The sequence below is a fragment of the Orycteropus afer genome, unplaced genomic scaffold, assembly GCF_000298275.1.
Source record: "Orycteropus afer afer isolate SDZICR_OR568_19922 unplaced genomic scaffold, OryAfe1.0 scaffold00313, whole genome shotgun sequence".
Classification (NCBI taxonomy): Eukaryota; Metazoa; Chordata; class Mammalia; order Tubulidentata; family Orycteropodidae; genus Orycteropus; species Orycteropus afer.
The window spans coordinates 4,157,667-4,182,539 of record NW_006921900.1 but is presented as its reverse complement, the minus strand read 5'-3'; the positions used below and the strand labels follow the sequence as shown (position 1 = coordinate 4,182,539).

At 46.3% G+C, this 24,873-nt stretch overlaps 1 protein-coding gene across 1 annotated transcript in view; it reads right to left on the bottom strand.

The window, feature by feature from the left end:
• The window catches only part of TMEM266 (transmembrane protein 266), a 107,489-nt gene that overhangs the window by 18,863 nt on the left and 63,753 nt on the right, over positions 1-24,873 (bottom strand). The window contains exon 8 of the mRNA XM_007951853.2: positions 5,694-5,883. Within this exon, the coding sequence (XP_007950044.1) occupies positions 5,694-5,883 (190 nt within the window). The remainder of the gene's footprint in view (positions 1-5,693; positions 5,884-24,873) is intronic.

The window sequence follows — 24,873 nt, the reverse complement described above, 5'->3', positions numbered from 1 at the left end:
CATTCAAAACCAAGGAGCCCTGTGGAGATGTAGGAAGAAATCCACAGGATGACTGAGCTGAGCAGATTCTTGGAAGGGCAGGAAAGAAGAGTGGGTACAAACACAGTGGAGCTCCAAACAAAACAGAACTGGTGCCAAGCCCAGCTCTGGAGTACACTAGCTGTGTGGTTGCAGCCAAATCCTTTAGCCACTCTGAGCCTTAGCTTCCTCATCTATGAAATGGGGATAATAAATACCTACCTGGCAGGTGAGTTGTAAAGATTCAACAAGCTAGCTAATGCCTGGACCAGGCAAAGGACATGTTTTCAGTTAACATGAGCTCCACCGTCACCTCGTTGACATCCTGGCCCCCAGTGCTCACAGCTGGCCCCAATGTCTCGGGTCATTTCTGCAGCAGCTGCTCTCAGCTGCCCCGGTGCCTTTCTTCCCAGGGTGTGAGCACTTTGTAAACACAACATTACTAATCCCACTAAAGCCTGCCGAGTGCAGCAGTGGCAATGCTTATTATGTGGGTTTTATTTGGGCAAAACCCCTGACTTGCCCAGGAGGCAAAGGTGGGGAGGGAGGACAGTGAGTCACCCAGTCAGGCTTCCTGGAGGTGGCAGGAAAGTACCCAGGCTCCAAGTGGCTGAGCTGGTGTGTGTATGAGGTGGGGTTGAGGGGGCCCTGGGCTGATGCTCAGAACTCCCTCTCCCAACTGCCACCTTGCTGCTTTGCTGCTAGTAGCCCTCACTAAGGGAGGACACTAATATTTATTGAGCACCTACTGTGTACCAGGCATGATTGTTCTGCATGTGACTGATGACCCAATCCTTCTCGGTTAAGACATGCTTTTGTCACTATTGTTACTTTGGAAAAAGCTGGGGCTCAGAGATAGGACACAACTTGGGGAGACCAATTTAAAATAAAGATGCAGGTCTCCTTATTAAAAAATTGTTAAGAATTTCGAGAGGGTGACAGTGAGGGACTGACAGCAGGGCCTTGGAGACTGCACAGTCCCCATCCAGGACTCACAGAGGTTAAGTAGTTCAAGGCTAAGTTCAGATTCAAATGTAGACCTGAGTCCTAAACATATGTTCCTCCTTCAGCACTGCCCATCCCTCTGACCTACTGGTTGCCTCAAGCATGACTTTGTGTGAGCCCCCCACCTCCACTGAGGTCTAGTCCCATGGCTCTGGGGCCCCCTGGGGTTCCAATGCCCTGGTCAGGCAGACTTTGGAGACCAGTGGTAGTACAAAGCCTGACTTGCCCCCATAATCACCCAGATTCCTTCTCTCCATGGATGAACACTCCAGCTCAGCTCCAACCCCCACTACCACTGAGCACTGGGAAAGCCCAGACCCGCCAGACTGGGGCATCTTTGTGGCGGTTTCTCTGAACACTGGTACAGCATAAGGGGGATGTCAAGGTTTGCTATGATATATGGTAAAAACTGTGGCACTCCCACCAGGGGCTGTAAGTCAAAAGTTACAGGCGAGCTTCAAGATTAATAAATTTGGGAGGGAAGTATTAATGACTACACAGGGGCACCATGAACTTGGCAGGTCCCAGAGCCTGGAACTTTGCAGTCTGGATATTAAAAATGATTTGTGCTGGAGCAAGTCTAAACAGAAGCTGGTCGGCATTAGTCTGACTGTGACCTGCTGGCAACTGTTGAGACTGCAGGAGCCATTGGCACCCAACCCCCTACTCAGCCACCCTCCCCCAGCCACGAGGAGATGCTGTCCCTCCTCCCCAGGCTGCCTTGACTCATCCACTCTGGTTTTGGAAAAAGGCAGGTTAATCTCAGGGTGGCTGTGTGCACAATGGCCTCAGGGGCCCATCTGGCCTGAATGTCAGACTTAGCAACAAACGCTGCCCTTTTCCAACCCTCCAGTGGCTCAGAGTGCCCCTAGCTTGTCTGACCATAATTTCTAATGTCATGGAAATCCCTCCCTGGACATGCTCTTGGTCAGAGAGGTCAGCCCCAGGATGCCTGTCTTGCTGGCCATTCCAGACTGTGGATCACAAGGATCCATGCCTCTCAATAGCACCCAGTGTGTCTCCCCTTTGCCTCCCAGAGCTGCTGGCCACTCATTGGTGGCTCTGGTGGTTGGCTGTGAAGTGAAGGATCAAGCAATGCAGTGTGGGCAGATGGCTGAGTAGGCTGGTCCAGGTGCAGGGCAGGTTTGCATCTAGGGAGCTGGGAGGTACCCTGGGATGTCACTGAAGAGAGAAAGGAGAGCAGAGTGGGATTCCAGAGCTAAATGGGAGGGGCATTTGTAACTTGCTGGGAGTGGGACAGACTTGGCCTTTCTACAGGAGGGCTGGGTTGGCCTTGTTCAGATACCCCCAGCTTCCAGGGAGGTGGGTGGAGTCAGTGCAGACCCCATGCCATTCTGGTTGGGGAGACACTGTGGACCAAGTCTACCCTAAGTGGGAATCAAATTGAACCCAGCTTTCTCTCTTCTGCATTATCTCCCTCCTCCTCCTGGAAGCTGCCTTACTGTGAGAATTGCAGAGGGAGGAGGAGCAGGACAGAGAGACAAGGACTCAAAAGTATTACAGAACTTTTAGAAAGTGTGGGGTTTTGTAAAGGCAGGATTTACGAGCTGACCCTCCAAGCTCAGATCCCGGCTTCCTGTGGACCCAAATGTGCCATCAGGGGTCCAAGTTCTGTAGGTCACTGGCTGAGGGACAACAATGGCCATGTTATCAATACAAGAGCAATGACCCTGATGAGAAAGTGTGGCTGCCCAGGAAGTGCTCACTTGGGCTAAAGTTTCTCAAGAAAGAATGGCATTGGGTAGGTTTAAGTTCCAGGTGAGCTGCAGCCACACAAGGGGCCTTGAGCAACATGGAGTCCCCTCCCTGCTGTTGGCAGAGCAAGGGGGCCATGAAGTAGGGGCAAGGCTGAGGTCACGGAGCTGAGCAAAGTCAACACTGTGCCAGTCTTGTCCACAGATAATGAAGGATGAATGAGGAAGATGAAGAAGGGGATCGTTTCAAGACCTACTTAGGTAGTAAAACCCACAGGAATTGGTGATGGGTTGTGGGTAGAGATCTACAAAGGCTTAGAAACCTGGAGTAAAGGCAGAAATCAAACAAGCTGCAGTTGAACACAGTAATGTTAAGTTCCATGTGGGGGAACAAAAAGTCAGTTGTCCCAGGATGGGCTGCAGGGATACAATGCTCATCAGAGCCATGTGGGGACACATGGGCCTGGGTCAGCTGTCAGCTCAGGTCAGACAGCCACTACAAAGCCCAGAAGCCTTCCAGCTGCATCATGGGGGGTCTCCGGTTCAGAACAAGTTGTTCTTGTTCTGAACAAGGGGTGACTCTTTGGTGTTCCGCCCTGGCCTTGTAGCTCCTCAAGAACTGTGTTCAGTTCTGAATGTCATTCTGAGAAGGACCAGGTTATTGAAGAGTTCAGGAAGGGGCAGTAGAGGGGCAACAGGAGAACCTATGCCCTGAAGACTAGCTTTGGGATACAGGTGACAGTCTTGGGGAAGAAAACACTCCTACTCACTAAAAAAGATGTCCTGGCTGAGAGGGCACACACCAGACCTGTGCATAAAACTGTGACCAAGAGGCAAGGTGGGTGCCAGGGCAGACCTCAGCTGGGGCTGATGGAGAATTTTCTAACAGGCAAAGCTGTTTGGAGGTGGAGGAGGGGATGGCCTCAGAGGTACTGAGCACCTAGTCTTGGCGGTAAGCAAAAGCTACACCTAGGTTGATAGAAGGGATTCATGTATCAGCTGTACTCAGAAGTCCTTCCAAGCCCCCAAATCCTATGGTTCTAAGATCTGAAGGTCATTCCAAATATCATAATAGCAACCCCCACCCCCACTTCCAATGAACTGTTCACAGTGCCTCCCAGAGCCATCACACATCCACTGCTGCTCATGCTTCCTGTGAGGCAGGCAGAGCTGGACTTACAAGCCTATTTTACAGAAGGGAACTATGAAGCCTCTAGTCATTGGCCTGGGGTGTGGCAGAGCCCTGTCTCTTGGCTCCAAACCTGCCTAGCTAACCTGGCTCTGTCCTTGCTGCCCTGACAAGAGGGACATGGCACACTAAGGTGAAGTGTTCCCTCACTCAAGCTGGAGTTTTGGGATCCCACACCCCAGGTTCCAAGCTCAATGCTACCATTTCCTGGCTGTGATCCCCGTGTGATTCTCCTAACCTCTTTGAGTTTGAATTTCCTCCTCTGTACAAGAGGAAGAAGGTGTGAGGGTGAAATGAGACCACAGCTATATAAAGTCTTATATGAAGAGGCTTGATAAGTCTTAGTTTTCTTCACTTAAGGTAAAATGTGAATTTGGAAATATATTCCAAATTACTGCTGTTGTTAGATGCCATAGAGTCAATTTAGATTCATAGTAACTTCAGGTGACAGAGCAGAACTGCCCCATAGTGTTTCCTAGGCTGTAATCTTTCAGGGATCCAATTGCTAGGTCTTTATTTTCATGGAGCCCCTGGGTGGGTGTAAACCACCAGCCTTTCAGCTGGTAGCCAGGTGCTTAATGGTTTGCCACCAGGGCTGCTTCTGAATTACAAGGGGAAGTTAATACTTAGGAGATTTCTTGCTAAACTGAAGAAATCCCTTAACTATCATGTTAGTAATAACAGTATTTTCAGTTGTAAAAGTCAGGGCAGGAAGAAATCAGATATGAGCAGGAAAGGGACCTGGGGAAGGGCCAGCACACAGGGCTCCCAGGATCCCTTCTGGGCTCTGACATGGGCTCAGATCCCTCCTTCTGGCTCTGGAGTCATCTAGCTACAACTGATACAGGACCTAGCTTCCTCAAATCCACCCACGAGGCTCCAAACCTGACATGGCAGTGTCACCAGGTGAGGGTAGTCACTCCTGTTCACAAAACAATATTGCCTCACATGTGCAGGGCATTCTCATAGCTCTGAAGGCCACCTGTACCACTTCTCTGAGCCTCAAACCAACCCTATGAAGAAGGCTCAGCATTGTTCCCATTTAACAGCTGGCAAAACTGAGGCCCAGAAGAGTAAAGCCTTGGTTGATGGAAGAGTTGGGATTTGAATCTGGATACATACCTTTTCCATATGTTTCCTGCCCTGTGTTACAGCCTATGTCCTGTGCACTACAACTGGTATCACCATGTCCACAAACACCACCAGTGCATCAGTTTGCTACCATCTCCAAGGCAGAGGCTGAGACTTGTTATCTGGGCCCAGCAGTCTGGTGGAAAAGTCCCCAGCCTCAAGACGGAAGCCTGGCTCTGCCATTTATAAGCAATGTGACTCTGGATAACTTTCCTTGGTCTCAGTCTCATTATTCATAAACTAGGGAAGTCTTACTACCCCCACCCCCTCCCTGCCTAGGACAGGAAAAATCACACATGCAAAGCATGCGTCCATGAGTACACTAAGATTATTTCTAGTTCTACCAAGGAAGCTTGACTAAACATTGGAGGGGGGGGGCACTGACTTGAGAGGGGGATGGGACACTGATCTGAGGATGCACCATTCCCCAAATTTGGCAGAGGCAGGGGACACGCTTCACTTACACAAAGCTGAGTCCAAGTCCTCTGTGTGCAGACGTCCTAGGGGCAAAGCAGCTTCCCCACCACAGGTCTCAGAGACAGTGTGTGCGTGAGTGCGGGTGGGGGGTGGGGTGGGAGCTCTGCCAGGCCACAGCACCTTTCAGGGAAGGTGGAGAGGGTGGGTGGGGGGCTCACCTTGGGAGGGACGCAGCTCCTCCACGAAGCTCTCGGCTGCTGTCTCCTCGTCCCACGCACCGGCCTCCACCACCTTGTAGCGGCTGCGAGGCTGGCTGAGCACGTGCGGGGCCTGCAGCGCCGCCTCACGCTCTGCCGCCAGGTCCAGGTCCTGCTGCGCCAAGTGTGCTCGCAGCTGCCGGATCTCAAACTGCAAGAGAAGAGGTGGGTGGGTATGCTGCAGAAAGAAAGACAGGGAGCCACAGGTGGGTGGCCGACTGGAGAGTAGGCCTGGAGTGGGCACAGACCTGCAGGCCGATGTCTGGGACGCTCTGGAGCTTTATTCTTGGATGGGTAGAAGGAGGGGAGAGGAGTGAGCTGGGCACCCAAAGGCTAGATGGTGTCTTTCTTAGAAATCTCCTAATGGCATTAATTGCAAGAGCTTCTTATGTTTACGGAGCCTTTACCTAGTAATGAAGTATGTTCTTTTGTCTTAGATAATGTTGTAGTCTGGTCTCACTGTGAGGACAAGAAACACAAATGTGGTTTGTGGGCAGAGCACTGGATGGGGAGTAAGAAACCTTATTTGAATCCTGGCTCTAGTATTTCCCCCCCATGTGTGACCCAGGCATGCTTTTCAAGTGACAGCTTTACTGAGGTGCCTTACACAATGATTCATAGAAAGCAGGAACCCCAGACATCTAGGGCCAGTATAACCAGTCGTGGGAGGCCAGCCTGGCACCCGATGCTGGCTGGTCTTTCCACTGGTTCATTTATTTTCTAGCACCATCCACTTCCCTCTTCTACAAGGTATTCTGAGGGGTAGTGGATGGTATCTACTCAGACAGGTCTGGATTTCAATCCTAGCCCTGTGGCTCACTGGCCATGTGGTCATGGGTGAGTTTCTTCACCTCTCTGAACCTCAGTTTCCTTATCTGTAAAATAGGGGTTTTCACCCCATACAGCTCTTTGAATATTTGGATGCTTCATAAGGACATTGTAAAAAGATGAACTTTTTTGAATTGATTTTGGTTTATTTTTTGTCAGAGAAAACTTCTTAGAGAGGCTTCCAGATGCTTTTTGGGTTTGTGGCTGTAATGGCTGCTTCCACTCTGGGAGGTACTCTTTGGACATCTGGGCAAAGGCAAAATTAGAATTGGTGATGGAAAGCCAGGCCCTGGAAGGGGAGCCTTCACTGCCATCTAGTGGTCACAGCACACAAAGCATCCCTTCTATACAACCCTTGCATCACAGGGAGCCATCCGCTGTCCAGGGCTCGGGCTCCCTACCAACTTGCCAAGGAGGCCAGATCTATCTCTGTAGCCCTGGCCACTCCCTGAAATATCAGACTTGCATTCTACCAGCCTGCCTGACAGCACCATGTAGTTGCTTCACAGGAATAACAAACTCAACCTGTTCAAAATGGGGCTCTTCACTCTCTAAACTGGTTCCTCCTGTATTTTCATCTCTGTATTTTATCTGCAGCACAAAAAAAAAAAAAAGTAATCACCTCCTTTGCCTCCTTGGTTTCCTTTACTCCAAAACCAAATCTGCCACCAAGTCCAGCTCTACCCCCAAGATATACCCCAAGCTGCCCACTCCTCCCGGTATTTCTGCTAGCTCTCCCTTACATACCCACAGTGGAACTATTCCTCAATTATTCATTTTCCAAGAGAGAATAGGGATTTTTCTCAAATCTAAATCAGGTCATGTAACTTCTTATGCACAAGCCTCAAAGGTTTACAACCTCATTTAGATGAAAACTCAAACTCCTTGGCTTACAAAGTAGGTGCAGCATCTGGCCCTGCCTTCCTGGCCAAGGTCATCTCATCCTTCCTTAAACTCACTAAGCATTTCAAGGGCACTTTCCTGGCTCTGGTAACATAGTGCCTAAGGCACTTGACTGCTAACCAGAAGGCTGGCAGTTCAAACTCACCAGCCACTCCTCGGAAGTAAGATGGGGCAATCTACTTTCGTAGTGATACTGCCTCAGAAACCCAAGAAAGAGTAGCTAAGAGTCAGGTCCGACTCGATGGCATATAACCACAACAACATCCCTGGCTCTGGGAGCTCTGGTAGCATAGTGCCTAAGGCATTTGACTGCTAACCAGAAGGCTGGAAGTTCAAACCCACCAGCCACTCCTCACAAGGAAGGTTGGGCAATCTACTTCCGTAGTAGATACTGCCTCAGAAACACAAGGAGGGGTCGCTATGAGTCAGGGCCGACTCGATGGCACATAACAACAACATCCCTGGCTCCTGATACACCCAGATCTCATGACCAGTCCCCTACACCAAGGCCTTCCCTGACCTAGGCACTCTATCACATCAGCCAGACAGAATTATCTGCATAGTATTTACTCCCTCTTGCTATTTTTGTTTATTTTAATGCTTTTATTTTATTTTTATGAAAATAAACATGCATACAATTAAAGCATTCAATAATAGGGTAATCACACAATAAAATGACACTGGGCCACCTCCAAATGTCAACATCTACAGATTTTGTCTCTGGGACCACTCCAAAGGTTTTGTTTTTTTTTCCCAGAGAGTTCTTGCCTGGGAATATAACTCAGGGTCCCTCTGTGCTGGAACAGGGCAGGGGTATGGGGCAGAGGGTCCCACTGCTAGGGGAAAGATGTTCACTTAATCCTTGTTTACAACCCTGCACCTCTCCCCAGCCCCCTGCCTAATCCAGCATCCACACATGATGCCTTGTCCTAGCCCCCTGCCTAATCCAGTGTCCACACGTGACACCCTCTGGTTCAATTGCTCCAGAGGATAAATCTCCCAACTCTTGGAGGCTGGGAGAGTGTCATCTCCTGGCTGTGCAGGATTTGGAAAGGGGTTTAGGGAGTCTAACTTCCCCTTTTCCCCTTTGAGCTCTACATCTTCCTTCCTCCCAGACTCTGGGTTTTATGGGGAAAACTGGCCCATTTCTCTCACTGGCCTCCTGTAAGTACTTTGGTTATAAATTCTCCATTTTACTAGATCAGTTAACACTTTCTTGTCTGCTCTCCATTTCCCCTAAGCCCATCGATCTACCTTTTATACTCTTTGTCCTGATGAGTTCTCTTATTTCTCATGTGCTAATTACTTTTTTTTTCTTTACTATTATTTTAGTGGAGTTTTGGGAAGGAGCACACATTAATATGGGTGGTCATGCCACTATTTTCTTCAAGGACTTACCTTTCCCTGACTCTAGCAGCATGCAGGTAAAAAAAAAAAAAAAAAAGTCTGATTTGCAGTGTATGCTAATTTCTGTGGTGTAAATACTCCCATTACGGCAGATTCCAAGCTACCAACATAATGTCATTGTAGCTGGGAAAAAAATGTGCATCACAGGCTCTCACAAGGCAGCGAAAGCTCTAGCACAACACTGTCACCCTTCCTCCCTCAACAGAATATAATCTCTGTAAGAGCAGGCAGGGAGCTATGGTGGCCTAGTGCCTAAGGCATTTGACTGCTAACCACAAAGCTAGCAGTTCAAACCCACCAGTCACTCCTCGGAAGGAAGACTAGGCAATCTACTTCTGGAGAGATACTGCCTCAGAAACCCAAAGAGGGATTGCTATGAGTCGGATTCGACTTAACAGCACTGAGTTGGTTGTTGGTTGATTAAGAGCAGGCAATGTTTTCTTTACCCGGTATCTATGTTGTTAGGCTGCCCAGGAGGCTCTGACTCATAGTGACCCTATGGACAACAGAACAAAATACTGCCCTGTCCTGTGCCATCCTCACAATCCTCACTATACCTGAGCCCACTGTTGCAGCCACTGTGCCAGTCCATCTTGTTGAGGGTCTTACCCCTTTTTATAGACCCTCTACTTTACCATGCATGATATCTTGGTACTTAAAAAATATTGTTGAAAGAATGAACAAATGAATGAATGGAACCAGTCAGCTTTACTCATGTCTGTGGTTTCAGACTGAGCCCTATCTCTAGCCACAAACTGACCCTTGACACTAGCCCAAAGCTGAGACAGTGATTGAGCCCTGACCCTGGTCATACACTGAGCCCCAACCTTAGTCTCAGTCAGATTCAGCTCTGACCATGGGCCCAGAAGGGGCTGAGACTCTGGCCCTCAGCCTCTCAGCATCATGGGATCATCGGTCTCAGAGTATGAGAAAGGAAGGCTGGCTCATTATAGGGTGAGATCTTATGCAGAGGAGCAGGGGAACTGCAGCCGCCCTTCTGGCAGCAGGGTCACAGAGGGCTCATGAGGCAACCCTCCAGAGTTCTGTGGGGGTTGGGAGCCCCTCCTTCCTTGGCTGACCAGAACTTCCTATGGATACACCCAGCCCACTTTTTCTCCAAGGCTGCTAATGGCCTCCCAGGCTACTCTGAACAGATGCATTATTGATGACTTGTAATTGATATGCTGCAGCCCAGTGAGTATCCCACTGGAATTCAGGCCAGACAGCCAGAGGCCAATGCTTGCCCAGCTCCAAGTCCACATGGGCAGACATAGGTACACATACAGAAGCAAGTTTTTCGCTAAAGATATAAACTCCGAGGGTGAAGTAGTTTCCCATACATTCCTTCATTCTGTCACTAAGAAGTTGGGTAAAGCATGATATGGGCTATGTTAAAATTCTGTTATGTGTTTTGGAATGAAAATGCCTCCCCCAGCTTGGAGGTAGGTCCTGGGAGGCCCCAGTAAGGGGACTTTCTGCTGCACTGCAGGGAACAAATCTCCTCTGAGAGTCACAGGGCTGGCTCAGGGGTGGTACCAGTGGCAGAGGAGGCAAGATGTACACAAGAGATAAAGGACCAAAGACCAAAGATGGACTGGAGAGGCTGGCAGGGCCACATCAGGCAGAATCTGTAGCCCTGGTTAAGATGTTAAAGATTTCAGTCATTATTTCAAGTGCAAAAAGAAACCACTGAAATCTTTCAAACAGAGGGTGGAGTGATGGAGGGGGTAACCTGGTGATTCAGATGAGCATTTTGGAAGGACTGTGCTGGCTGTATAGTGCCTAAGGCATTTCACTGCTAACCAGAAAGTTGACAGTTCAAACCCACCAGCTGCTCCATGGAAGGAAGACTGGGCAATCTACTTCTGTAAAGATTTATTGCCTCAGAAACCCAAAGGGGGTCGCTATGAGTCAGAATTGACTTGGTGGCAGTGAGTTTGATTTTGGTTTGGTGCTAGCTGCAGAGTGGAGAATGGATGGGATGGGGCCAGGTGGGTATAAGAATACCAGGTGTGAGGCTACTGCAGAAGTCCAAATGAAAGACGACCAGAATTTGGACAAGGGTGTGGACAGTGGAGATGGAGATCAGAGGAAAGATGAGAGAATTATTTAGGAGGTAAAAGGGTCAGCACATGAACACAGTTTGGAATGGAGGTGAGGAAGAGGGCTACCTGACAGATTTTCATAAGCTTCATACCCAGAGGGCATGGGGTAACCTGGATGCCCTCAACCCTCACCCTGAGAAGGACTGACAATCCTTAGAGGGGAGCTGTAGTCTCTAAAGGACTGACTCTTTAGAGAAAGAGAACATCATCTAGACCCAGGAGCTTGTCAGGATGTTCTAGCTGAGCCTCTCTGGGCCTTGATCCTGATTCTTCCAATACTTAACATGCCCACATGTGCTTCTCCAATAGGCTGATGGATTGTCAAGAGGTCCTAGGACATGAGGGCCTCATTAGTCAGATGGGTGGGTGAGCTGATACCCTGGGATGGGGAGTTACCTAGGATCACACATACATCAGAAACAAACAAACAAACAAACAAACAAACCCAAATGTCCTTGGCTTCTAGCCTCCACATATCTTGTGTTAGGGAATTTTCAGCCTTAAAAGAAAGATAGAAGTGATTCAGCTCAAACAATACAAGGGAGCTTGATGGTAGCAGAGATGAGGGACAAGCAAGAGGTCTCTATGGGGGGAAAAGCAAGGGCAGGAAGCAGGAGCCTAGGCTCTTGGCCATCACCCCTCACTTATGACTTTGGGTAAGTCCCCTTTTCTCTCTGGACCTTGGTTTCACTATGTGTCTAATAAAGCAAATGGACTAGCTGACTGGGTCTAAGATGAGTTCTCTGTTGGACTTGGGACAATAAAGTTTAGGTGGCAGTTAATTCTTGGTTCCATCTTGAGTGTCATCTCTTGCTCCCTGCTGAAATGCCCCAGTCCCAGAGGACTGACTCTTTAGAGAAAGATACCATAATCCAGAGCCTCTAAAGTACACCATCAATAATATGTAGTATACAATAGAAGTTACTAGTCATGCCAATAAACAGGAAAAAACAATCGATTACCAGGCCATAAGGTAGTTAATAGAAACTGATCTAGTAGTGATGCTGTAAATATCTGAGTTAAAAACAAGGACTTCAAAATGTCAGTGATTAATCTGTTAATGAAAATAGAGGAAAAGACAGACAAATTGGATGTAGCATTTCAACAGAGAATTAGAATCTCTAAAAAGAATCAAATAAAACTTTTAGAATCTTAATATACAATATCCGAAATCAAGTACTCAGTTTGATGGGTTTAACAACAGGCTAGACATAGCAGAAGACAGAACTGAAGATTGAATAGAAGATTGAACTTGAAGATGTCTAAAGAAAGTATCAAAACTTATGGCCAGGAAAAAAAAAAAGAAAATGGAAAGGACAGAATAGGGTATAAGAGAGACGAGGTGTGGTTAAAAGGCCTAATCATAGGCCTTTTACAACTAGAGCAGAGGAGAACAAAAGTCTCAGGTAGAAGCAATAAAGAAAGAAATCCTAGACAAGAATTTTCCAAATCTAATGAAAAACATCCACCCTCAAATTTAAGAAACTCAGAGAATCCTAAGCAGGATGAAGAATTACAAACAAACAAACAAAAACTCCCCCACAGCTTGACACCTCCTAGCCAAACTGCTGAAAACAGATAGAAATACCCATAGCACCAAGGCTCTCCAGCACTTATATGAGCCTGGGCTCTGAGGCAGAAGGTACAGGGTGGCTTTGATAACACAATGAAGCAAGTCTTCCATTGGCAAACAAATCCAGTATAAAAAGGCCATCCCCAGACTTGGGGCAGATTTAAAGTGCAGTCAAAGCCCCACTTAATGCACGTCATTAGATAAGTATTTCTAATCAGATAACCTGAGGAGATCTGCCAGGATCCATAGGGAAGCCCTCAGCGTGCATTACTGGAGTGAATCAGGAACCCTGCATCCAGGCTGGGCTTTTAATGCATGCCCAGGCGGAGACAGACCCATGGAGGCAGCGTGATGGACCACACCCAGTACATCTCTGCCTTTAATGGTCTGGTTGCAGAATACAATGGACATGGGCCTCGGCCTGATCAATGCACACTGTGGTCAGGGGTTCAATAGTATCTAATGCAATAGCAATAATTTTGCTCCATCCTATTAGTGCTGTCTGCACAGACTGCCCTGCCTTCAAACCCATCTGCTGTTGGGATGGCATCCAATGTTTATTTCCATTAGTTTCACCATTGTTGGTAACAATAAAAATCAGGAGACAGTTGCAAACTAATGATTTAGGAGCAGGGTGAAGCTGAGTTCGACCTTGGCCCCTTTCCATCCACTGTGAAGATGACTGGTAGTTGGCCATAAATTTAAATTATAGCAAAAGGATAACATAAGTTATTCCTCTGATGGCTAATTTTATCAGCTAAATAGGCTTGTCATTAAAACTATCGGTTGTTTTACAAATCACTTCCCATGTTAAAAAAAAAAAAAAAATCACTTCCCACAGTGGAGAGCTTGAACAATCCAGGTAACAAAGGCTATTGTGCTGAGCTGGGGCTCGGAACCTCTGTAAGAATGGACTCTCTGGACCCAGGGAGGAACCCCTTTCCTGCTATTCCTGGCTGGCTAAAGGTGCTGCTGGCCCCCAGGCCAGGGAGGCCCTTGTCTGAGCTGTCTACCCAGCCTCAAAGGTGAGCAAGTTGTGCAGAACCATTGACTTTCTATCAGGGGAGCTGAGCAATGGGATCCAGAGCAAGGCTATATCGTTTTGGACCAAAGGCTGTGTTATGGATTGAGTTGTGTCAACTCAAAATAACCTCTGGTTGTAATCCCATTTGGAAATGGGTTATGTTAACAAGACAGTGTAAAGCATGTCTTGAGTCAATTTCTTCCGAGATATAAAACCAAAACCAAACTTACTGCCATTGAGACTGCCCCATCTTTCTTCCGTGGAGAGGCTGGTAGGTTCGAACCACTGACTTTTTGGTTAGCAGCCCTAACCACTACCCCACCAGAGCTCCTTTGAGCTATAAAAGGAGCACATTAAGCAAGAAGGCAAGGAAACAGAGATGGGGGGAAGACTGATGCCAAGCCACATGGAGATCACCAAGGAACTGAGAAACAGACAAGGACCTTTCCCAGAGTCCACAGAAAAAGAAAGCCTTCTCCTAGAGCTGGTGTCTTGAATGTCACCTTCTACTATACTAATCACAAGGGAATAGATTTCTATTTGTTAAAGCCACCGACTTGTGGTATATCAGTTATAGCAGCACTAGAGAACTAAGGCAGCTATTACAGGCTTTAAAGGACTAAAAACTCTCACTGCTGTCGAGTCAATTCAACTCATAGCAACCCCTCCTTGGGCTTCCAAGGTGGTATCTCTATGGAAGTAGATTGCCCAATCTTCCTTCCGAGAAGTGGCTGGTGGGTTTGAACCTCCAGCCTTCTGGTTAGCAGTCAAATGCCTTAAGCACTATGCCACCAGAGCTCCCTAAAGGACTAAGAGCATATATAAATGGAGACTTCAGAATATGTTTTGGAATTAAAGGAAGCTCTTTGGCACAGGTATACATAAAATTCCAGAAGTAGTTTTGTAAGACCAATCAGAAGGACAATATATCATTGCATTGATTTAACTGCTGCATCTAAAATAGCTTTGATTTCTGAAGCAGCCAGTAAAAAGAGACTAACAGTTGACATTGTTTCTTTGAAGGACAATAATGAGCATCTCACCTCTGGAATTCATTTGTGTACCAGCAAGATTAACTCTTGAGAAAATCCTGGCCAGAATCCAGACAGAGAACAAGTAAGTGTGAATGGGAAGGGACTTCTAGCTCAAGGATTATTGAATATGGGATCTGAAGCTATTTGCTTTCATCACAGTAGCAGGCATAGGCTGGAAGCAGAAGGCCAGCTAGGTCTTAAGAAAGTTAAGACTGAACAAGAGACTCTTCTCCCCTCTCCCGGAACCCTCTGTTGTTGTTAGATGTTGTCAGGTTGGCTCTGACTCATGGCAACCCTGTGTGTGGAGAACAGAACTACCCTATCGGGTTTTCAAAGCTGTGACCTTTTGGAAGCAGACTATCAGGACTGTCTTTGAAAGCATCTCTGGGTGGGTTCAAACTGCCAACCTTTTGGCTAGTAGTCAAGTGCTTAACCATGTGCACCACCCAAGGACTCCCCCTGAAACCTCTAGGCTCCCTTTTCTGGATAGGAATGTATGAAGGATAAAGTATGTCCAGTGGTTAGGAGTTGTTGTTGTTAGGTGCCATTGAGTCAGCTCCAACTCATGGTGACCCTGTGTACAACAGAACGAAACACTGCCTGGTCCTGTGCCATCCTCACAATTGTTGCTATGCTTGAGCCCATTGTTGCAACCACTGTGCCAATCCATTTTGTTGAGGTCTTTTCCTTTTTTGCTGATCCTCTACTTTGTCAAGCATGATATACTTCTCCCCTTTGGTCCCCTCTGACAACATGACCAAAGTAGGTGAAATGAAGGCTGGCCATTCTCACTTCTAAGAATCATTATGGCTGCACTTCTTCCAGGGCAAATTTATTTGTTCTTCTGGCAGTCCATGGTATTTTCAGTATTCTTTGCCAACAACACAATTCCACAATTCCAAGGCATCAACTCTTTGGTTTTCCTTATTCATTGTCCAGCTTTTATATACATATGAAGTGACTGAAAATACCATGGCTTGGGTTAGGAACACCTTACTCTTCAAAGTGACATCTTTGCTCTTTAACATTTTAAGAGGTTCCTTGCAGCAGATCTGCTCAGTGCAATACGACATCTGATTTCTTGACTGCTGCTTCCATGGGTGTTGTCTGTGGATGCAAGTAAAAATCCAAGTAAAATGAAATCTTGGACAACTTCAATCTTTTCTCCATTTATCATGATGTTGCCCATTGGTCCATTTGTGAGGATTTTTGTTTTCTTTACATTGAGGTGGAATTCATACTGAAGACTGTTGTCTTTGATCTTCATCAGTAAGTGCTTCAAGTCATCTTCATTTTCAGCAAGCAAAGCTGTTGTTGTGGTTGTTAGGTGCCCTTGAGTCGGACCCTACTCATAGCGACCCCTCCTTGGGTTTCCGAGGCAGTATCACTATGGAAGTAGATTGTCCCATCTTCCTTCCGAGGAGTGGCTGGTGGGTTTGAACCGCCAGCCTTCTGGTTAGCAGTCAAGTGCCTTAGGCACTACGCTACCAGAGCTCCCAGCAAAGCTGTATTATCTGCATATTTTAATATAACTGCAGGTTGTTAATGAGTTTTCCTCCAACCTTGATGTCACATTCTTCATACAGTCCAGCTTCTTAAATTATTTGCTCAGCATTTGGTCAGGAGAGATGGTAGGAACGAGGGAAGCTATGAGTCCTGTCTCCCTGGTGGAGCCATGTAGTTCAGGGGGAGAGCACTGAACTGAGCCTTAAGAGACTCCTCTTTCCATCCTAATCTCCCAACTTCTTTGTAATGTTGGGCACATCTCTTTCCTTATTTGGGCTTCAGATTCTCCTCCTACCAAATCCAGTATTGACCAGATGCCCTTCAAAAGGCCTTTTATCTCTAATATTCCATGGTTTGGGGGCAGCCTGGGTGTGGCCTGAGGTAAGAGAAGACATGCATATGGTATTCATGCAGGAAACTGGCAACCCATATGTCACCTGAAATTCTACATGGGGTTGCAGTGAAAGTAATTTAATCTTTTTTTTAAAAAAAACTTAAGATGAAAAAAAAAAAATTACCGTGGAAAAAATCTGACAAATACTATTTCAACCATGGTCAAACATCATGAACAGTGATAAGTCCTGTTGATAGTATGTACGCTTGATATTATGTGATAAAAATGGCACTTTACCTCTTCTTCCCCAAAACCAAGTCTAACCATGAGAAAAATATGACACAAATGTTAATAGAGGGCCATTCTACAAAATACCTGACAGAACTCCCCCACAATGTCAAAAAAAAAAAAAAAAAACCCCACCATTGCCATCAAGTTGATTCCAACTCATAGCAACCCCAAAATGTCAAAGTCATCACAAACAAGGAAAGTGAGAAACTGTCACAGCCAAGAGCCTAAGGATATATGACAACTAAGTGTAATATGGTGTCCTAGATAGGAACCTAGAACAGAACAGGACATCAGGGAAAAACTACAGAAAGCTAAATGAACATGAACTTTAATTAATTATGATGCATCAATACTGGTTCATTAATTACAGCACATGTGTGATACTAATGTAAGATGTTAATAAGTGAAACTGGGGGGTATAGGGAACTCTCTGTACTGTATTTGCAATTTTTTGTAAGTTTAACACTGTTCTGAAAAACAAAGTTTATTAAATTAAAAAAAGAAAAAAAAGCTAAGATGAGCCAAATCTTGGCAAATATTTCTAAAAACATATCCCAGAGAGAGAGAGCAAGGGGAATGTAAAGTGGGTGTTAGTAAATTCCTTTTTTTTTTTTTTCCTTGGCAGCACATATGAATTCAGGTTGGAAATTGCTTCATTAAACTCTGCTAATTCCAGCAGGGAGAGGGAGCAAGAGTTTGTGATGAAGATGACTGGACTGACCTCATGGTTGGGGTGGGAGGTGGGTGCAGAGCAAGAACTGCACTGAGGCTGAGGTTTAACATACGCTGATGCACTGATCTGATCAATAATTTCACAGAGTGCTGGGAAGTGACACGGATGGAGAAAGTGAGGTAGAAAATGACCCCAAAATGGTGGGCTGGAAAATGACAGTGTTCACTGGACACCAGGATCTATTCCTGGCCCTGAGAGCCCTGAACTACTTGTATGCTCTTGGGCAAGTCACCACCCCTCAGTTTTCTTATCTGTAAAATGGGCGTGTGTGTGTGTGGATGTGGGTGGACTAGTTAGGGTTGTTGTTGTTGTTGTTAGCTGCCACTGAGTCAGCTGCTGACTCATGGAGACCCTATGCACAACGCAACACAATGCTGCCTGGTCCCACACCATCCCCATGATCAGTCATGGACTGGACTGTTGTGGTCTATAGTTTTCTATTGGCTAATCCGACTCAACGGCACATAACAACAACAACAACAGTTTTTGGGAGTAGACAGCTAGCCAGGGCAAGTACCCACATATTTACTATATATCACATGCCAGGCTTAGGCTAAGCAGCCTCACAAGTATCCTTCAAGGATATTGTTGTTGTTGTTAGGTGCTACTGAGTCAGTTTCAACTCACAGTGACTCTTTATGTTGTTGTTATTGTTGTTATGTGCTGTCGAGTCGGACCTGACTCATAGCGACCCTTCCTTGGGTTTCCGAGGCGGTATTACTATGGAAGTAGATTGCCCCATCTTCCTTCCAAGGGTGGCTGGTGGGTTTGAACCACCAGCCCTCTGGTTAGCACTCAAGTGCCTTAGGCACTATGCTACTAGAGCTCCAGTGACTCTACATACAATAGAACAAAACACTGCCTTGTCCTGGGCCACCCTCACAATCATTGCTATGTTTGAGCCCATTGTTGCAGCTATTGTATCTCTTTCATTGGCATCTTCCCTTTTTTTTTTTTTCACTGAACCTTTACTTTATCAGGGCATAATGTCCTTCTCCAGGCACTGGTCCTTCCTGATAACCTGTCCAAAGTACGTGAGATGAAGTCTTGCCATTCTCTTCTTCTTTTTTCTTCCCCCTGAAAGAAAATGCCCTAAGCATGAAGGGGGAATGGAAGTTTTCCATAGGTCTTTTGGATTTCCTTTCTAATTTAAGAGAAAATGAAATTTAGGCTCAGAGAAAAATTTCTAAGCTCATTAGCATCAGTATGAAAAGTTAAATATATTAACTTTCATTCCATTTTTCTTCTCACTCCAGCTATGCCACTTTTTAAAAGAAAAAATTATTTTAAGAGTTTGCTTTACATTCAACATTATGTGTATATTTAGTTTCACTCTCCATTTATCATCCCTAGCCCTAACCCAGTCTTCTCCCCTTCCTGCCTAGTAACCCTCCCCCCATGCACCTCATAGTTATGCACTCCTGTGTGTCCTGCATTTCCTCAGTGTGAATGTTGCCCCTCTGGTGCCCTGTGGTCGATTGCTCCAAGGGATGTATTTCCATAGAGTATGTGGGTGCATCACCCTGGGTTGAGTGGTCTGCATGTACATCTTGTTTACTATAAGACTGAGAGCCAGCCCTTGGGAGTGAGCCCTATTCCAGGCCCAGAATGTATCCCAGGACCATAGTATTGGGGGTCTCACCAGATTCTCTGACCAGTAATCTGGTCATTATTGAGTTTTTGGATTTTTTTCCACATTTCTCCTTCCACTCTATCCAGGATCTCCAGATTTGATCCTTTCCTGAGTGGTTGGCATTTGCAGCCGGGCACCATCTAGTTCTTCTGGTCTCAAGGGCCATTGTGTCCTAGGGCTGGTTGCTTCCAAACACCCTTGTTTTTTTGCACTCTTCTTTGCTTCTGATGATAGGAGACCATTAGCTGCATCTTAGATGGCCGCTTGAAAGCGTTTAAGACCCCAGTTGCTATTCACCAATGTAGGATGAGGAACTTTCATGTATTTTTTTGTGCCAATTGAGTCTGGTGTCCCCCAATACTATGGTCCTGAGTTGGCAGATCTGTTGGATCTCTCTCCCACAGTGTCTGGCTGTCTGTGAAGGATTACTCTATGTCTGTCTTCTGTTGCTTCTGTAAGGATTGTGGTTATTTTGAATCACTGCTATCTGTGCAAGATTAGCCTCTGCTGAATCTATCCTTGGTCTAGAGTATACTACTCCTGTTCACTGACCCCCATCTGATCTTTCTCACTTCTCACTTCTAAGGAGCATTTTGGCTGTACTTCTTCCAAGGCAGATTTGTTCATTTTTCTGGCAGTCCATGGGATATTCAATATTCTCTGGTAACACCATAATTAATAGGCATCAATTCTTTTTCAGTCTTCCTTATTCGTTGTCCAGCTTTTACAAGCAATTGCATGCAGGCAATTGAAAATACCATGGCTTGGGTCAGGCACACCTTAGCCCTCAAAGTGACATCTCTGCCTTCCAACATTCTAAAGAGGTCTTTTGTAGCAGATTTGCCAAATGTTATGTGTCATTTGATTTCTTGACTGCTGCTTTCATCAGTGTTGATTGTGGATTCAGGTAAAATGTAATCCTTGTCAACTTCAATATTTTCTCTGTTTATCACGTTGCTTATTGGTCCAGTTGTGAGGATTTTGGTTTTCTTTATGTTAAGGTGTAATCCATACTAAAGGCTGTAGAGTTTGATCTTCATCAGTAAATGCTTCAAGTCCTCTTTGCTTTCAGCAAGCAAGGTTGTATCATCTGCATATCACAGGTTATTAGTCGTGTCCCAAACCTGATGCTGTGTTCTTCTTCCTATAGTCCAGATTCTTGGATTATTTGCTCAGCATACAGATTGAGTAAGCATGGTGAAAGGATACAACTCTGACACACACCTTTCCTGATTTAAAACCATTGAGTATCCCCCTTGTTCTGTTCAAACAACTGCCTCTTGGTCTATGGACAGGTCTGTGTGAGCACAATTAAGTGTTCTTGAATTCCCTTTGCAATGTTATCCATGATTGGCTATAATCCACACAAATGCCTTTGCATAGTTAATAAAACACATGTAAACATTTTTCTAGTATTCTCTGCTTTCAGCCAAGATCCATCTGACATCACTAATGACATCCTTCATTCCACATCATCTTCAGAATCCAGCTTGAATGTCTACCAGTTCCCTATTGATGTACTACTGTAACAATTTTTGAATTATCTTCGGCAAAGTTTTACTTGCATGTGATATTAATGATATTGCTCAGTAATTTATGTTGGATCACCTTTCTTTGGAATGACATGAATATGGATCACTTCCAGTTCGTTGGCCAAGTAGCTGTCTTCCACATTTCTTGGCATAGATGAGTAAGCACTTCCAGTGTTACATATGTTTGTTGAAGCATCTCGATTGATATCCCATCAATTCCTGGACCTTGTTTTTCACCAAGGGCTTCAGTGCAGCTTGGACTTCTTCCTTCAATACCATCAACTCTTGATGATATGCTAACTGCTGTAATAGTTGAAGTCAACCAATTCTTTTTGGCACACTGACTCTGTGTCTTCCTTCCATCTTCTTTGATGCTTCCTCTGATGTTATTAATGCAACCCAACGCACTGCCATGGAGTCGGATCCTACTCATAGTGACCCTTCCTTGGGTTTCCAAGGTGGTATCACTACGGAAGTAGATTGCCCAACCTTCCTTCCAAGAAGTGGCTTGTGGGCTTCAACTGCCAGCCTTCTGGTTAGCAGTCAAATGCCTTAGGCATTAAGCCACCAGAGCTCCCTCTGATGTTATTACTATCCCCACTTTTTGATTCAGTCTGCTTCTGTAAAGATTTACAGCCTTGGAAACCCTACAGGGGTCACTATGTGTCCAAATCAACTCAAAGGCAGTGAGTTTTGTTTTGTTTTTTACATTAGACAACCAAGGCCTAGAGATCCTTCATTGCCCAAAGCTACAAGGCTAGTAAGTGGCTAAGCTACCTTTGAGCCTCTATCTGTCCCTAAAGTATATTCAGAACCATTCCAATGACTGCTCTCCATAAGAGCTGGGCCAACCCTGACTTTCCATAGGCCTGCACTTTCATTTCTTTAATGGTATTTGTTGCTATTCAAGTCTCAAACCTGGTTTCAAAATGCAGCTGAAAATGAGGTGTCTGTTTGCTATGCCTTGGTGGAACCTGAGCTTGGGGAGAGCAGAGGTCCCACTTTCTCTGCTCTGAGCAGGCCTTCTTCCCACTTTCCCCAGCACCCTGCAGGGATTCCAGCCATCTGGCTGTTTTTGCTGTCTTAACTAAGATGACAGGCTTCAGGTGTTTTTTAAATTAAAATGGTTTGTTTCTGTTCATCTCTTTTCCAGATGTCACTACTGGGAGGGAATCTGTCTTTATTTATTGGCTTTTTCCTGTGCTGAATCCAAGAGTCTCCCTTTGGCCAAGACCCCCGGGTGGGAGGCCACATGTGGGGACTGACTTGAACCAGGACGGCAAGAACCTGGGATCCCCAGGGAGATCCGGATAGGGGTCATGGTGGAAACTGCGGGAGGTGGGTGTGCCATTAGGATTTTCTCCTGGCCACGTGGCACATGTGCTGCTGCTGGGAGGCGTGTGGCAAGGTCAGCCCGTTCCCTGCTGGGCTGGGAGGACATTAATTTATGAAGGGCGGAAGCAGCACCGTGTCAATGTCTTTCATGTTGCCAACTGCAGCAAAGCAGCACGTTTGTTTTCCTATTAGACTGAGAGTTGCCTGGCTGAGATTCCAGCCTGTTTCTGAATGGCGATCAGAAATGTCCTCTCCCCAACCCCTTTACCCCTCCCTCTGCCCCAAACTTAGACCATCTCTCACCTGGGTGGTTGCTACATCCTCTCTTCCCAGTCATCCCACCTCCACTCCTGCCCTCTCCCTTTCTTCTTATGGTAGCAGCCAAAGCCCCAGCAAACACTCAATCTGAGCAGATAACTCCCTATGATGGTTAATTTTATGTGTCAATTTGGCTAGGCTATAGTGCCCAGTTGTTTGGTTAAATACTAGTCTAGATGTTGCTGTTAAGGTATTTCACAGATGTGATCAACATTTACAATCAGTTGACTCTAAGTAAAAGAGATGACCCTCAATAATGTGTGTCTGTGTGGGGCCTCATCCAATCAGATGAAGGCTTTAAAAGCAGAGACTGAAACTGAGGGAGCGCTGGTGGCATAGTACCTAAGGCACTTGACTGCTAACCAGAAGGCTGGCGGTTCAAACTCACCAGCCACTCCTCAGAAGGAAGGTTGGGCAATCTACTTCTGTAGTGATACTGCCTCGGAAACCCAAGGAGGGGTCGCTGAGTTGGATCCAACTCCACGGCAATGTGTTGCATTGCATTGTTGAGGTTACTGAGAGGAGAAGGAATTTGGCCTCAAGACTAGGACACAGACACCCTGCCAGACCTTCCAGCTTGCTGCCTGACCTATGGATTTAGGATATATGGGTCTCCACAACTGTATGAGCCAATTCCTTAAAAAATATCACTATCTCTGTCTATACATATAGATGGATAGATGGATGGATGGATGGATAGTAGGTACACAGATAGCTATCTCTCTATTTATCTATCTCCTGTTGGTTGTTTCTCTAGAGAACCCTAAGTAATAAACTTTCCGTCCCTCTATCCCTGCTTTCAACAGTCTAAGCTTCCTCTTTCCCTACAGTATAAAGTCTAACACCCTGATCAGCCATGGCAGCCCTTCCCAAGTCTGCCAACAAATTCTCTGCTGTCCTCCCTTCACTCACACTCTGAACTGCCTTGTGCTCCCCCAGAACCACCCTTCCTCATGCCTCCCTGTCCCTTCCCCTGGTACCTTTCTTCAACTGGCCCTGCTCAAATGCCAGCTCCTCTGAGAAGCCTTACCCACCCTGCCTGCAGAGCCCCTGGACATGTCCCTGCTGAAGCACACATCACACAGACTGCCACTGACTATTTACAGGCCTGCCAGATCGACTCCTGAGTCCCCCAGAGCCTCAAGAGGGTAGACCATGCCCTGTCTTCAGTTGCACCCCCAGTGCTCAGCACAAGGCCAGGCACAAAGCAGGCACTCCCCAGTGCTGGCTTCCACATGAATGGGAATGAATGAAGCTGAGGCCATTTGCTTAGGGGCTGGAACATTTGCCTTCCTAGCCTAGGCCCCATGCAGACTCCAGCTCCCAGGATCCCTTGGACCATGTGCTCCTGAGGCTGTGTCCACTGATGCTCCCTCTTCTCACTCTTAAGTATTTCATGTTGAGATGAAAGGCCATGATGTTCCTGACATAGATAAAAGATTTGGTTCCCTAACAGACAGATTTTGAAGACACTGTGTACTTGCTCCTATGGGAACATTTCCTGGGATCAATCTGTGGTGACATTCCATAGTCTTTCTGTCCCCACTAGCTCCTCTTCCAGTCATGAATGATCACCTGACACACATTGATGCTCACTGACAGTGGCCTGCCATGTCTGAAGACACCACATTGGGGCCCTCACAACTGAGGCAGGGCAGACATGCATTGGATAAGGCCTTCCATCAGGAGCATCTAGTTCAGTGGGAGGAACAGGCTCCATGGCAGTGAGTGCCCAGTGCTCTATGAAGGCCACACTGAGGGCTGGGGGTGGGGATGTCATGGTTACTGTGGGAAGGGAGTACCATGTTTGCAAAGAAGCTAGTACATGAATCAGGTAGGCAGAACTTGTGAAGGGAAAGGACTCAGGCTAGGGACACAGCATGACCAAAAACTAAGAGGTGGGACCACATGGGGATTATCAGAAGGACAAGTGATTCTAATTGGCTCGATCAGTGTTTATATGTTGTTGTTGTTAGGTGCCATCAAGTCATTTCTGACCCATAGCAACCCCATGCACGGCAGAATGAAACACTGCCTGATCCCGTGCCAGCTCCACGATCCCTGCTATACTTGAGTCCATCATTGCAGCCACTGTGTCAATCCATCTCATTGAAGGCCTTCCCCTCTTTCGTCGACCTTACACCCTACCAAGCGTGACATCATTCTGCAAGGAATGGTCCCTTCTGACAACATGACCAAAATAGATGAGATGAAGTCTGGCCATTCTCACTTCCAAGGAGCATTTCGGGTGAACTTCCTCCAGGACAGATCTGTTAGTTCTTTTAACTGTCCATGGTACTTTCAGCATTCTTCGCCAGCACCACAACTCAAAAGCATCAACTCTTTGATCTTCCTTATTCATTGTCCAGCTCTCACATGTATGTATACGAAGCAATTGGAAATATCATGGCTTGTGTCAGGTGCACCTTAGTCCTCAAGGAGACATCCTTGCTCCTCAGCACTTGAAACAGTTCCTTCGCGGTTGACTTTCCCAATGCTACACATCGTCTAATGTCCTGACTGCTGCTTCCATTGGCATCGATTGTAGAACCAAGCAATGTGAATTCTTTGACAACCTCAATCTT